Source organism: Aureobasidium subglaciale, assembly GCF_000721755.1.
Source record: "Aureobasidium subglaciale EXF-2481 unplaced genomic scaffold scaffold_31, whole genome shotgun sequence".
NCBI classification, from domain to species: Eukaryota; Fungi; Ascomycota; class Dothideomycetes; order Dothideales; family Saccotheciaceae; genus Aureobasidium; species Aureobasidium subglaciale.
The window spans coordinates 26,779-39,213 of NW_013566964.1; the positions used below are offsets into that span (position 1 = coordinate 26,779).

General features: G+C 50.5%; 5 protein-coding genes across 5 annotated transcripts; 2 read left to right on the forward strand and 3 right to left on the reverse strand.

Moving 5' to 3' along the window:
• Positions 1-411: 411 nt before the first annotated feature.
• On the forward strand, positions 412-1,965 carry AUEXF2481DRAFT_8658 (uncharacterized protein; the record flags this gene model as incomplete). The annotated part of the gene is made up of 1 exon (XM_013484253.1): positions 412-1,965. The coding sequence occupies one exon, from the start codon at positions 412-414 to the stop codon at positions 1,963-1,965; it is 1,554 nt and encodes a 517-aa protein (XP_013339707.1).
• Positions 1,966-2,464: 499 nt separating this feature from the next.
• AUEXF2481DRAFT_70044 (uncharacterized protein) lies at positions 2,465-2,959 on the forward strand (the record flags this gene model as incomplete). Its single annotated transcript, XM_013484306.1, has 1 exon — positions 2,465-2,959. The coding sequence occupies one exon, from the start codon at positions 2,465-2,467 to the stop codon at positions 2,957-2,959; it is 495 nt and encodes a 164-aa protein (XP_013339760.1).
• Positions 2,960-2,987: 28 nt separating this feature from the next.
• On the reverse strand, positions 2,988-5,296 carry AUEXF2481DRAFT_44233 (uncharacterized protein). Its single transcript, XM_013484291.1, has 3 exons — positions 4,603-5,296; positions 3,955-4,550; positions 2,988-3,904 (listed from the first exon to the last, which is right to left on the reverse strand). The coding sequence occupies exons 1-3, from the start codon at positions 4,856-4,858 to the stop codon at positions 3,209-3,211; spliced, it is 1,548 nt and encodes a 515-aa protein (XP_013339745.1). The 5' UTR covers positions 4,859-5,296; the 3' UTR covers positions 2,988-3,208.
• A 1,066-nt stretch (positions 5,297-6,362) lies between these two features.
• AUEXF2481DRAFT_70085 (glycoside hydrolase family 28 protein) lies at positions 6,363-7,856 on the reverse strand (the record flags this gene model as incomplete). Its single annotated transcript, XM_013484309.1, has 5 exons — positions 6,363-6,622; positions 6,673-6,705; positions 6,757-6,872; positions 6,922-7,187; positions 7,227-7,856. 5 exons carry the CDS (start codon positions 7,854-7,856, stop codon positions 6,363-6,365), a joined length of 1,305 nt encoding a protein of 434 aa, XP_013339763.1.
• A 1,432-nt stretch (positions 7,857-9,288) lies between these two features.
• On the reverse strand, positions 9,289-11,320 carry AUEXF2481DRAFT_83230 (uncharacterized protein). The gene is made up of 2 exons (XM_013484324.1): positions 10,617-11,320; positions 9,289-10,564 (listed from the first exon to the last, which is right to left on the reverse strand). Exons 1-2 carry the CDS (start codon positions 11,118-11,120, stop codon positions 9,464-9,466), a joined length of 1,605 nt encoding a protein of 534 aa, XP_013339778.1. The 5' UTR covers positions 11,121-11,320; the 3' UTR covers positions 9,289-9,463.
• Positions 11,321-12,435: the final 1,115 nt, after the last annotated feature.

Consider the following 12,435-nt stretch of genomic DNA (forward strand, 5'->3'; position numbering starts at 1 on the left):
ATTCAAACACCATCCCTAAATCTCGATGTTATGATGCCGGCCATGAGAAATAAAAAACATACCCCGTGTCACATCGGCTCCCAGCTTCCTATCGGATATAATCCATCCAAGGTCATTCCCACCGGGGTACGGCTTTCAATTGCTTATCTATCCCTCAAACGCAATGGTGAAAGGTTATACTGTACGTAAAACGTTTACTCCGAAGGAAGCACAACGCCCACACTCCGAATTGTCCGACCATCTCACCATCATCACACATCCCTATATCTATACTTGTTTCTCCGTCGTTTTGGCAAACAAAGGTCTGGAGTATTTGAATTACTTCCAATTACTATACTACACTTCATCTTTGAGATAGTATTTCTTGTCAAGAATTCAATTTCGTTGTACACCCACACACACACACACATCATGTTGTCTAAAGCAATTGCTCAATATACTGAGCATAGGACCTTGTCCGAGCCTTTACCTTCCGGTCCTGCTCCCTTCACCTCATCCGAATTCTTCAAGCTGTGTCGACCAGGGTCAAAGCCTAGGTCTAAGAACTGGGATCATCACCTCAGCACAGAATGCCGCAACCGATTACCCTCGAATCTGAAAGCTTCAGCCAGCAGTGTCAAGCCTGGCTCAGACGGTGCACCCATCATCCCACAACGGCAGATCAGTCTGGGAGCTGGAAGACCGATTCCAGAGTACTTCCCTTGGGATTCACTGGAGCTTTCTGGCAGACAGTCGAGGGGAAAAGGTGATGAGAGTGTGGTTATGCCTTGTACGAGGGGAGAGCAAGATTTCGACTTTGCTGTTGCGTTGAACTATGGTTATGCTGCTGGGTCGCCACAGTTGCTGAGATTCATTACTGAACATATCGAGATGATTCACGATCCGCCATACGATGACTGGGAGACCTGTTTGACAAGCGGAACCACATCGGCGATGGATACGGTGTTCCGCATGTTCTGCGACCGAGGAGACTGGATCGTCACAGAAGAGTACTCCTACCCAGGAGCAATCGAAGCCGTGACACCGCTGGGTATCAACATCCTCGGCATCAAGATGGACGGCGAAGGCCTCATCCCTGAAGATCTGGAGGCGAAGCTGCGTTCTTGGGACCCAGCTATGGGACGCAAGCCGTCGGTGATGTATATCGTTCCTTGCGGTCAAAACCCTACCGGAGCCACACAATCTGCGGAAAGGCGAAGGAAGATCTACCAGATTGCGGAAGAGCATGACTTGTACATCATCGAGGACGACCCGTATTACTTCCTAAAGTTACACTCGAGACCAGATGATGGAGACGACGCGCCAATGCCGATTGACGAGTACCTTCGCCAGCTGCCTCCATCATACCTCTCCATGGATGTTTCTGGCCGCGTCGTGCGCCTAGATGCTACATCCAAGATTCTCGCGCCTGGACTCCGATGTGCATGGATGACATGCTGCTCTCAGATTGCCGAAAAGTACATGAATTACACTGAAGTCGGCAGTGTCGCTCCTTCCGGGTTCTCTCAGGTCGCCATGTACAAATTGCTCGACGTGACTTGGGGTCATGAGGGCTTCATTCGTTGGCTCGCATTTTTGTCTCATCAGTACCGCCAACGTCGAGACGCTCTTGTCTCGGCATGTGAGAAGTACCTGCCACCAGATCTCTTCACATGGGTCGTTCCCGAAGCCGGCATGTTCCTCTGGCTTCATCTTCAATCACAAACATCACGTGTCTCGGGCTCATCGGCTTCAGACCGTTCAGTTGAGAAAGAGAAGATGGCGTTGCTGGATCTTGAAGAGAGAATCTACAACCAGTCAATGGAGAAGGGAGTAGTGATAAGCAAGGGCAGTTGGTTCGATGCTGATCCTGATCAGCTCAAGGGCATCAAGCTTCGTCTGACATTTGCTACTGCGCCTCTAGATAGCTTTGACTGGGCAGTCAAGCAGTTCGCGGATGCTGTGAGAGGCGAATTGTCAAAATAAATAATCATCTTGAATGTAACAAGCTTCATGGTCTCTTAACCAAGTCCGCTGCAGACCCATCAGATATCCGATGCATCCTTTTACCTCTCTTCTGGTCAAGCCTCCAGATTCAAGTGTCACAGCTCGCTTTGTGGACGACGGATCTACGGGCAAGCCTTCTTAGAAGCTCGCGGATAGTGCCGCGGTAGCGCGATGTGATTGATGGTATGCGGGTATTGATGCGGTGTGAGCACTGTCTGAGAGGACGGTGTGCTAGTGTCGGCGACGTGGTGTTCAGTCAGTCTTGCCAGACCTGCACAAATAGAAGGTATGGCAGTGTCTGGACGTGGATAGCTCTTTCCCTGCCTGTAGAATATAGATTGATGCTTCAGCACCTGCCTCCCACTGTCCGGAGGGGCACGCTTCCGAGAGCTTGGCGTCATGCTCTATCAAAACAATCATGGAAATCCACCATCTCAATAAACAAACACAAAGTCAATCGATAGGGTGACAATCTACAATGACCTCGACAACGCCCACATCGGCGCCGCCGTCGCGCGCTCGCTCAGCATCACGAACTCGCAACAATCTCCCCTCACGACCAACAACTCCTCTGCGGCCACACTCACGCACAAGTCTCCGTGCCTCAATCGCAACTCCCACAAATGGATGCCAATTCTCCGACCAAGCTGTCCCGCTCGAAGCACTCGAACCAGCCTTTGGGGAACTCGCAGATGGCATGGCCGATCTGGAAGCCAACATGATGCACCTCCAATTGCTGCACGAGAGTCTGAACCGCTTCAACGAATGCTTTGGCGCTTTTCTCTACGGCATGAATATGAGTGCCTTCTGCGTCGACTTCCCGGAAGCTCCTGGTATCGAGAGTTTCAAGCGCGCCGCTGAAGCTGCGAAGAATCAGGCACATCAGGATAATGCCATGTCTGCTGAGGTCCACCATCGCGAGCGGGACGTGGACGCTACCTTCCTGTGCGTTGCCCCAGACTTGACACGCTGAGGCTTTGATGCTGATTGTGACCTTGTAGTACTACCGATACCAGTTTCGTCGAAAATCCTCCTACTCCAAAGACGACGCGTACGAACAGATCTACCATGGTTCCTCCATCCACCACTTCGTCCCGGACTCGCGGCGCCAGCTCCATATCTAGAGGAAGGGGCACGCCTGCCGCTCGCGGTCTAAGAGGCGGTGGCATACCTGCATCTACAAGAGGCTCTGGCATTGGAAGAGGAAGAGGTAGGGGCATCATCAGATGATCAAAACATTCTCACTGGCGATCAGCTCAGTCGGAGGTCGTGACGGGAAGAAAGAGACTGGTGGAGCAAGGAAGAGCAGGATATAGGTGGCTGCTCTAGCCAGGGCAAAGCCCATGAATAAAGTTCCCCATTGCTGGTGCATCATTGTTGAGACCATGCTATGCTGATGGTGGCCAGACATGGACATGCCAAGTAGCATGATGACAAGGCCGGGCATTGGGTTGAGGCTAGTCTTGTAGGTCTTCGGTACGTCCCACTCTTGAAGTTCCTTCTCGGCGGCGTCTCCATAGTGTGCAGCCTCTTCCTGCCATGTCGATACTGAGGTGTTGAAAAGGGTTCTGACCTTTTCGCTCTCGATGAGCATGCCCATCAAGCCACCACCAAAGAACATGATGGTGATGCTGACGTGCTCGAGATCTTGAGCGCTCCAAGGCTTGCCCCAAGCATTTAGATGCTCGAGGAACACATTGCTGGCACCGTACAACCATATCACAAAGCTTTCTACAAACTCGGCGGAGGGGAGTCCGGCCGCGAAGCGAGAAACCATCGGGTGTCGAGGCTTGACGTTCCAAGCCCAGCCAAAATCCGAGAATGCACCCATCCATCTCCCCAGAGTCAAGATGCCGTACCAGAAGAAGATACCGCCTTTGACCGCATGTGCCATACCAGAGAAGATAAGACGGTCGCGCTATTGAACTCGTTAGCATGGTCCTGTGTGCTCTTACTGCTTTTACTTACGTAGATACCGCCGAATACAACACCGCCACTTATTAAGCTCACAGACCCAAGGACTGGCATGCAACGCTCGATGAGAGTAGACACGACCCTGAAGGCGGTGAGTGCTCGTACAGACGATATGCGAGGGACCCTGCGCGAAAGGAAGCGATCGACGGGATTCTTCTGGATGAAGCCTTGCTCTTCCGATACTAAATCCCCGTCGCCATCCTCAGGAGTCTCGAACTTGTGCAGTGGTACAGAGTCCGAACTCGGCGAGCGCGATCCAGAACAGAGGGTCGCCGAATCATGACCCGAGTCTCCCGACCACCTATGCTCTTGCAGACGATCGTATTGCGCAATATTATCGGTAGTCATCTCATGCCTCTGCTTGACTCTCTCGGATATTGCCATGTACAAGTTGACGAATGTCATCAGGAACCACGCGACTGCGATCCAAGTGACAGCCCACCCCATCTTATGGTGTGCATTGTTCGGGTAGAGATCCGGAGTCTTCGCGTCGTAAATGATGCTGGAGAACAGCCCGACGGCATTCACAGCCAAGAATGCAAACTGTGCTGGTATCGTGAAGCGCGAGCGAGCTATACTGAACATAACAGCTAGTTTTTGGTCAGCCGTGGTCTCACCGAAGACAAGAAATACTTTGCTTACCAAGGGGGAGAACGACAGCCCATGCGATTGTCATCAGAGCTATGTGCGCGTACATCCAGCCTGCAAATTCTGGAAACCGGAAGTAGTTGCTTACAGCAGCCGATGCTGCTGCTGCTACTGTCGTGTTGATGTGCGCGGTCTTCATGTCCATCGCCATCCCGGAGTGCTCATGCTCGTCGCCATGAGCGGTCACCAAGGGAAGAGCGGCGAGCAAGAGCGCTGCCGAGATGCTCGTAGACGCACGACCAAGCGGCATAGATCAAGCCAGTCGTAGTTGATATTGAGAGATGGCCGTTCTGACGATGAGGATAGAGAAGCGTTGTAAGAGATGGAAGCTCGAACGCAAGAGATGCAATCAAAAGATGCAACAAAGAACAAGATATTTGTGACCGGTCACAAAATGCTTTTGCGGGTGGTCACAGAGCAGTGTAAGACAAATGGTGCAGCTGATGAGACTTTTGAGGGTATGAGTGTCGCACAGCAAGACTACTTGTACGCACGATTTAAAGATGTCAGTAAGGAGAGATCAAGATTATGACGGTGTGGTGAGCATTTTTGCCCTTTAATACTACCGACACTGCCGCGACAGTTACCTGCGGATCAGGACATTTTTCTTGCTCTCCGTTTCCGAGCCATACCGATAAACAAGATCATGGCATCGTAATAATGGTGTGGAAGCCATACCTGCAAGATCCTAGAAAACATTAGGTATTTTGTTTAAAGGGACGCTATGACGCTATCCAAACAAACGCTTTCCCGAAGTTTCCCACCTGCCGGCCGATCCCTTAGGTCCGCTGCCTTCCGTCGCCGAGGGATGGCTTCCTGTTTCCTTCGCACCTTCTTCCACATGCGACGGAGACCAAGTCCTTGGGGATAGTAATTGTGATGGACTTCGAGAGATTGCGCGTTCTGCAGTCACAGACTTCAGAGATCGAAGTCTTTCACTGTTGTGCTTCTCTCTTGGTTCGCTCGCGACGATATGCATATCGAAAGTCATCCCTGCAACCTCTTTCCATCTTTCCCACGATTTTCATCAATTGGTGAGTCAGCGATCCGGTGCCGACACTTCCTTGACACGCAGCTAGAGCTCGACTATACCACATGGCGTCTTGGCGAGTGTTCACGCGCGACACATGTCCATATGAAAATCGTCACTTGAGCGTCTGGAAGATTCGGCCTTCCTTCGCGCGCATGCGGACATCCGCCTTGTCATAAAATCGATCATCTGGCGACAGGATCGAAGAACTTTTCTATACTATTGACCGATCTAAATGTTTCCTGCCGGCAGATCCGTGGTATGCTCCATGTGCTGGTCTGACTGGATTTATTTGACCGTTTTCGATCATGTGAGAAGTCATCACATCATCTTGCGACTGACAGATTCCACCGCATCCGAGACATGCACATAAGCACTATTTTCCTTGCTGTGATCTGACTTGTCCGCTAAAAGAAACTGCTGATAAAGCATCGTGAAAATTTTCATGCATTCATTCTTGTTTGCTGCCTGTTGGTCGTCCACATGATGAACATGCCATGGGAATCCGATTCCGTTGCATCCGATTGCATACCATCCATATATCTTGGCTGTTCCCCAGGTTCGTAAAAAGGTAAACCAATGTCGCCGACGTCGTGCATGGCTCGTACCGTACTGCCGAGTCATGCCTTTGCTTCACTTCGTCTTCCTTTCCTTCTTCTCTCCATCTCTTCGTCTCTTTCAGTAAAATACTTTTTCTTTACACGATCTGCAAAATCTCTGCGCATCATTTCTTGAACGCATTGTCCTCTCCATCTGGAGGACCTGTACAGTTGAAGCCTGCGGCTCGCTTGACACTATCGCATTGATATTGCCTTGGCGTCGTGTGATTCGAGCTGTTCTCCAAGACAATGTTCGAGAACTCGATATTGCGACAAGGAGATGCCGCACTGCATTGTAGTGTAGTAACAATGTCCGTGCGAATAGTTCCTGAGAAGTCGCTGAGGGACACATTGCGGATATTGAACTTTGATGTATCGCAATCGCCTTGCATCATGTCAGCTTAAGTTGAGTTGGATGGTCAAAGAGATACTCACCCTTGTTGCCCTCGAAGTTTGTACACTGTGTGACTTTGAGAGTGTCAGCCTTCCACGTTTACTCCGAAGCACTCTGACACTTACTCGTGAACGCCTTCTGGACATCTACCAACTTGAAGTCCTCAAAGACAAGGTTCTGGGCATAGCCATAGCCACCACCTCCTCCGTTCGGTGGGTAACCTTTATTAATTCCAGTCCATCTGCGATACTGTCAGCCAACTTCAAACCACACGGATCAAGGGTACTGACGTCTTGATATAGGCACCATATTTCGTTCGGTGGGACGTAATGTTACGACACGTCACATTGTCAATTATCTCAAACGTATCATCATACTGGCCGATACTCCCCAGAGCGATACCAGACCCTCTATAAAATTGACTGTCTTCAATAAGAATGTTAGTCGAATTTGCTTTTGGTGAGATGGCATCGTCTCCATTGTCTACGATCCATCGGCGGAATGTGATGTTGTTGGCATAGATGGTGTCAGCTCCATCAGTATTGACAGTCGGTGCCTGGCTGATATGTCAGAACATGTCGTATCACGACAAGACCAAGTTACTTACACCAGTTTTCGAAGTATTGTTGACGTAGATGTCCTGCAGCAGGACGTTTGATGAGTGGATCACGGTCATCGTCCACATCTGGCTCTGCAAGAAATTCAAGCCTTCGAACGTCGAATTCGTCGTTCCAGTAATGGTCAACTGGTGCGGTCGTCTAGGGTAGTTCGATCTACCATTGATGAAGCGGTACCAGGCATCTCCATTACCATTGAAGGTACCAGCACCGTATCCTTGGAATGTGATCCCATCGCCGCCGAATCGCCAAGCAGTGCTCTGGTTCTGATAACCCATCGGTAGTGAGTTTTCCAACCAATAACTGATGTTAGAGTTGTCCCAAGAAAGTGTTCCATGCAATTCAATATCGACATCCTTCAAGCCAGTGGTATCCAAGACACTGGCGATGGTATAAGTAGTGTTCTCAAACACGATGCGGTTGCGATGTCCGGCTTTGGCACTTCCACAACTCTCGAAAGCATTCCGGATAACACCAGCAGAGTCTCTTCCGCCAGCAACCGGCCTGACAGTACAGCTGACACCTCCAGATTGCGTGGCCGTCGGCTTTGTCGTCGTCCTCGCATGAGCCCCCAAGAAGAAGCCCAAAAGAATAAGTAACAACAACATGACGGCAGCAGCAAGAATGTAAATCCAAAGAATAATCTTCCCACGTCGTGACCGAGGGAAACACAAACGCTGCAATGTCCCAAGAAAGCTATTCCGAGTCTGCTGTTGTGAACTCTGCGAAAGCAATGGTGATACGGGAACTTGCAGCAAAGCGGACTCGTCCACCTTTTGAATTTCCACTACGTGCACCGAGGGTGCTTTCTTTACGTCGTCACCCTCCTCGCCAAGCTTGACCGCATTCCCCATTTCTCCAGCCATATAATGGGTGGAAGCTAAAAAGTCGCGTCGCGCCAAAAAGGAAAGAATGTTCTAAGCTGAGTATGCGTTTGTGTGGCAGGGAAAGAAAAAATGATCTTCTAGAAATGATGCAAGCTGTGGTGCATCAGAAGTCTCCTGCCGAATAATGGTACTGTACCCTCTTCTCCGGGAAGGATCGCCCTTCTGCGGGGGGATTTGATGGCAGCATCGTGATTACCCGTTTGTGGCAAGGGATCCGCGGATCGCAAAGGGGTCATTCAGCTCTCCTATGATTTTCGCGCCATGGGATTGGTAGAGTTATGCTTAAGCTTCTTTTGGCCTGTTCTAGACGTTTTGCCAGCCTTCTTTCTACCTTGCTCCAACCTCAAGATCAATGACCAACACGTGTTTGCGACTCCAGAGTCAAGTTGAACTTTCTGCTTGTTCACGTCGCTATTGATGGCTTGAGGCGTTCGTATTGCTCCGTATGTCTTTCGCACGGAATAATAGTTGAAGAGAAAGTGGTCATGTGTCTGGCCTTTGATGGTACGACAGTACTTGGCTTTCGACCACGACCTCTCTTATTGCGTGGAGGCGCAGTAGATTTGATATTCTGTTCTCCACAAGCTGCCATACGGACATCCTCCTGCAAGCCAGATTTTCTGGCATCAATGACAGTGTTGCATTGTGCTGCTCATCAGACTGGCTTCTGCCTGTGCAGACGATCAACCCCGCAACTTGATCTGCATCATGGCTGATCCTGTATGCTGGCAAATGATAAGTCGACGCATGTATGGAGCAGCATCTCGGCAGGGCTAAGGATGAGGACTCGAGTGTCACAAGACTCGTGTCCTCAAGGGCATATGGAGCCGGACGGGCATGAACATGTCACACACAAAAGCCCTCCTCCAGGTACTTATAATTGACCGCCACGTTTATTGTTACATGAGGCTCGTGGTCCATATCATGCGAGCCTTGTATGCGCTGATACCACGGTAGTACTAGGGCTCTCGGCTGTTGTCAAGAACAAGATGTAAGTCGATTACACCAAGTTCGTCCATCAAGCAGAACTATGCTTGTCGAGATTATCCTGGACACAACATGAGTCCCTGTGCGCAGAAAGACTTGCAATACCTTCGGTCAACATACTTCACTGTGTGGGAGGCACTTAGCAGTTTCGACACATGGTCCTGGTCGTTAAGAAGATATATGATGCACTGCTATGCAACGCTCTCGGACGATGCGAAATCAAGTGTAAATGGCTCAAACGGTCATATGGGGTATCTATACAATCCACGGGGTATCTGATCTGATAGTACAATTATAATGAAAAGCAAACTGGGATGAGAAGCATTGTCTGACAAGACTCTCTACGGCAGGTTGTCGGCATAACTGAGACGTCTGACTCCCTCCTTCTTACGATCCTCTGCCAAAGTCTTTGCAAACTTGGACCTGTCGCGAATTTCAGGACCCTTCCAGTAGAAGACGTAGATGGGAATGACGACCAGGACGGATGCACCAGCGAGAATGGTACTGGCGTACTCGGTAGGGTGACCACCAATGTTGGTGTAGAGAGGAGTGGCGTACATGGCCGAAATACCAGCGAGGAAGTCACGAGCAAACGCGTTACCACCGCAAGCGGAGGCAGAGTAGACACCATAGGCGGCAATCATGTAGTCGACTGATGAGAAGTAGATGGCGTAGTTGGCAATACCGACCAGAGTGGAGAAGATCATGGGAGCGATCCAGTGAACGTTGTAGGCAGGACCGAGAGAGCACCAAGCGAAGCCGATCAAACCAATGGGTTCGAGGGGAGCCAGCCAGAGCAGCACCTTGAGACGGCGTTCGGGCAAGAAGCAGTCATCGCCCTTTCTTCTGCGGATTTGGTTGTCGCGCATGAAGCAAGGCAGATACATGAGGTAGGCGATGAAGTATGCAAGGTTAATGGGGATAAAGGCCCATGCTTGAGCAAGAATACCAAAATCCCACTTGCCGTAGACCTCGGGGAAACTCTCAAGGAAGGTGAAAATCAGAGCATCCGAGAAACCGGAGAGCAAAGACAAACAGAGGACAATGGGCTCACGGAGGAACATCTCAAAGGGACGAAGCCAGACCTTGCCGGCCTCCTTGAGTGAGATACGGGGTGTTTTGAGCTCGTTGGGTCCGTAGATGTTGGGGTCCTCACCAGTCTTGCGGCGGCGCTTGGCCTCCTTGTCGAGGAGAATGGTCGAACGACTCTCGGGCATGAAGAAGTGGATGGCTTGAACGACACCGCCAAAGATGAGCATGATCCAGAAGAACCATTGCCACTCAAGGAAGCGCTGAATGGGTCCACCAATGACACCTCCGATACTGGTACCGATACAAGAGGACAAAACGATGAAGGCAAGAGGATACTGTTGCTCCTCGGGACCGTACAGATCGGCGATGAGACCGAGAGTGACACTACCGCCAGCAGTAGAGAGACCACCCTGTTTCCAAGTCAGTATGTGGCTACGTTGTGAGATTGATTGATAGACATACCAAAGCGCGGCAGACGAGAATAGTTCCCCAGTTGGGAGCCAAGGCACAAGGAATCTGCCAGATGTTGATGAGGAACATAGAGAGCTGAAGGATGGGCCAACGACCGAATTCCTCGGACCAGGGTGCCCACAACTCGCAACCGAAGGAGTATAGGACCAAGTAGATCATTTGACCAGTCCTGGCTTCTTGAGCACCGATACCGAAAGCTTCCGTCAGAGGAGTGACAGCACTAGGGAAGACACTGGTGTTGTAATTCATGGAGATCTGGATACCGGCAATGCCGGCCAGGTAACCCCACTTCTTCCATGTCGGCCAGGAGTATGCGAGGATTTCAGGACAATCGGTCTCTTTCAGTTCTCTTCGGCCTTGGGCATCGACGACAGCCTTCTCATTCTGCTCGCCAACAGGGCTGGGACTGCGTGTTGTTTCATCATCTTTTTCCGAGTTGTTTCCGCTCAGGTCGTGACTAGGGTTGCGTGTTTGCTCTGGCCGTACGTCTGCCATGATCGAAAGTAACCAGATAGCGTGAGTTCTACGAAAAAACGGGGTACATGGCTGGTTGCTATGTTTATGTACGAGTCCTCAGTAGTGGACAAACAGGCCCCGGGTTCCACAGCCATGACGTGCGGTGTGAAAAATCGATGGAGAAAAAGATCCACCCGAGCAGGTTGGGATATCAACGATGAGGAGAAGCCCGCTTGAAAGTGCCTATGTTTGTGATTTGCGCCGGGCTCCAGGCGTCACTGATGTCACAGTCTACATGTCCTGCGGCTCTAATTGGGGACAAGGGCTGGGCAATGATATCAAACGTCTTGAAAATGCTTCTCAAAGAGTTTAGATTCTACCATATTGGGTAAGGTGACGAGAAGTAGGGCCGTGAAGATCACTTTTCGGATAGTGCCCTGAATAAACTCAAGCAAAAAATGGTCAACAGTCGCTTCGAAGAAAGGATTTCAGGTACAACGATCGAAGCATCGATTTTGCGATCGAAAGAAGGAATATCACGCGTCGGAGCCAAGAGCCGACGCATTTGCTTGCGGTGCTTATATACTCTACGTGGCGAGAGAGAATATTCTGTGCAGCATTTTCGGCACCATGCAAAAGCGATTTTCAACGCGACAACACTTTGCGACATGTGCAGATAGAATGTTGTCAGTCTCAACATCCCCAGATATTGGTCGGCGTCACAATACCGATGACGTCGGTAACACCGAGCCCATGCCGACTCCAGGTCCACTCACATCCTTTGAAGAGAATTATGGGCCTGATACGGGGAATTTCCGACTTCTTCCTCCATCGAACCCCAACTCTGGGTCTCCAGGAGATCCACGCGGCCATGTGATCTTCTTTTCGGAGAGGGGAAAATGAATCTCTTCCGTGTGGAGCTCCAGAGCATCTCCAGTCGCTGGTGGTAGACCCCGGGATCAAAGAAGGGTTCCGAGATATCACGCCGTTCAAAGGATGAAAGGATATGGAGCAAGTTGGAGAAGTCTGTTGAGCACGACATTCACCCGGATCAGCACTGGACTGCGTACGTACAATCGCAATTTGGTCATGTAGAGCATGACCGATCATTGTAAGTACAGGACAGCGTGTGTTGGCGCCACAGCTTTCGTTCTGCAAGACGGCAAAGCCATCGAATGTCACCGCCTGAATCGGGCATCATGAGTTGTTCAGCGCTCGGCCGTTGTCTTTCAAGTGCTCGGAAAATCTCCAGTGCCTTTTCAACAGTGAGGTCAAGACCAAACGCGCATACGATATGAGCCGGATGATGGAAGTTGTCGTTTTTTTCGGGGACTCAGAGTGCCTTCGCGATTTA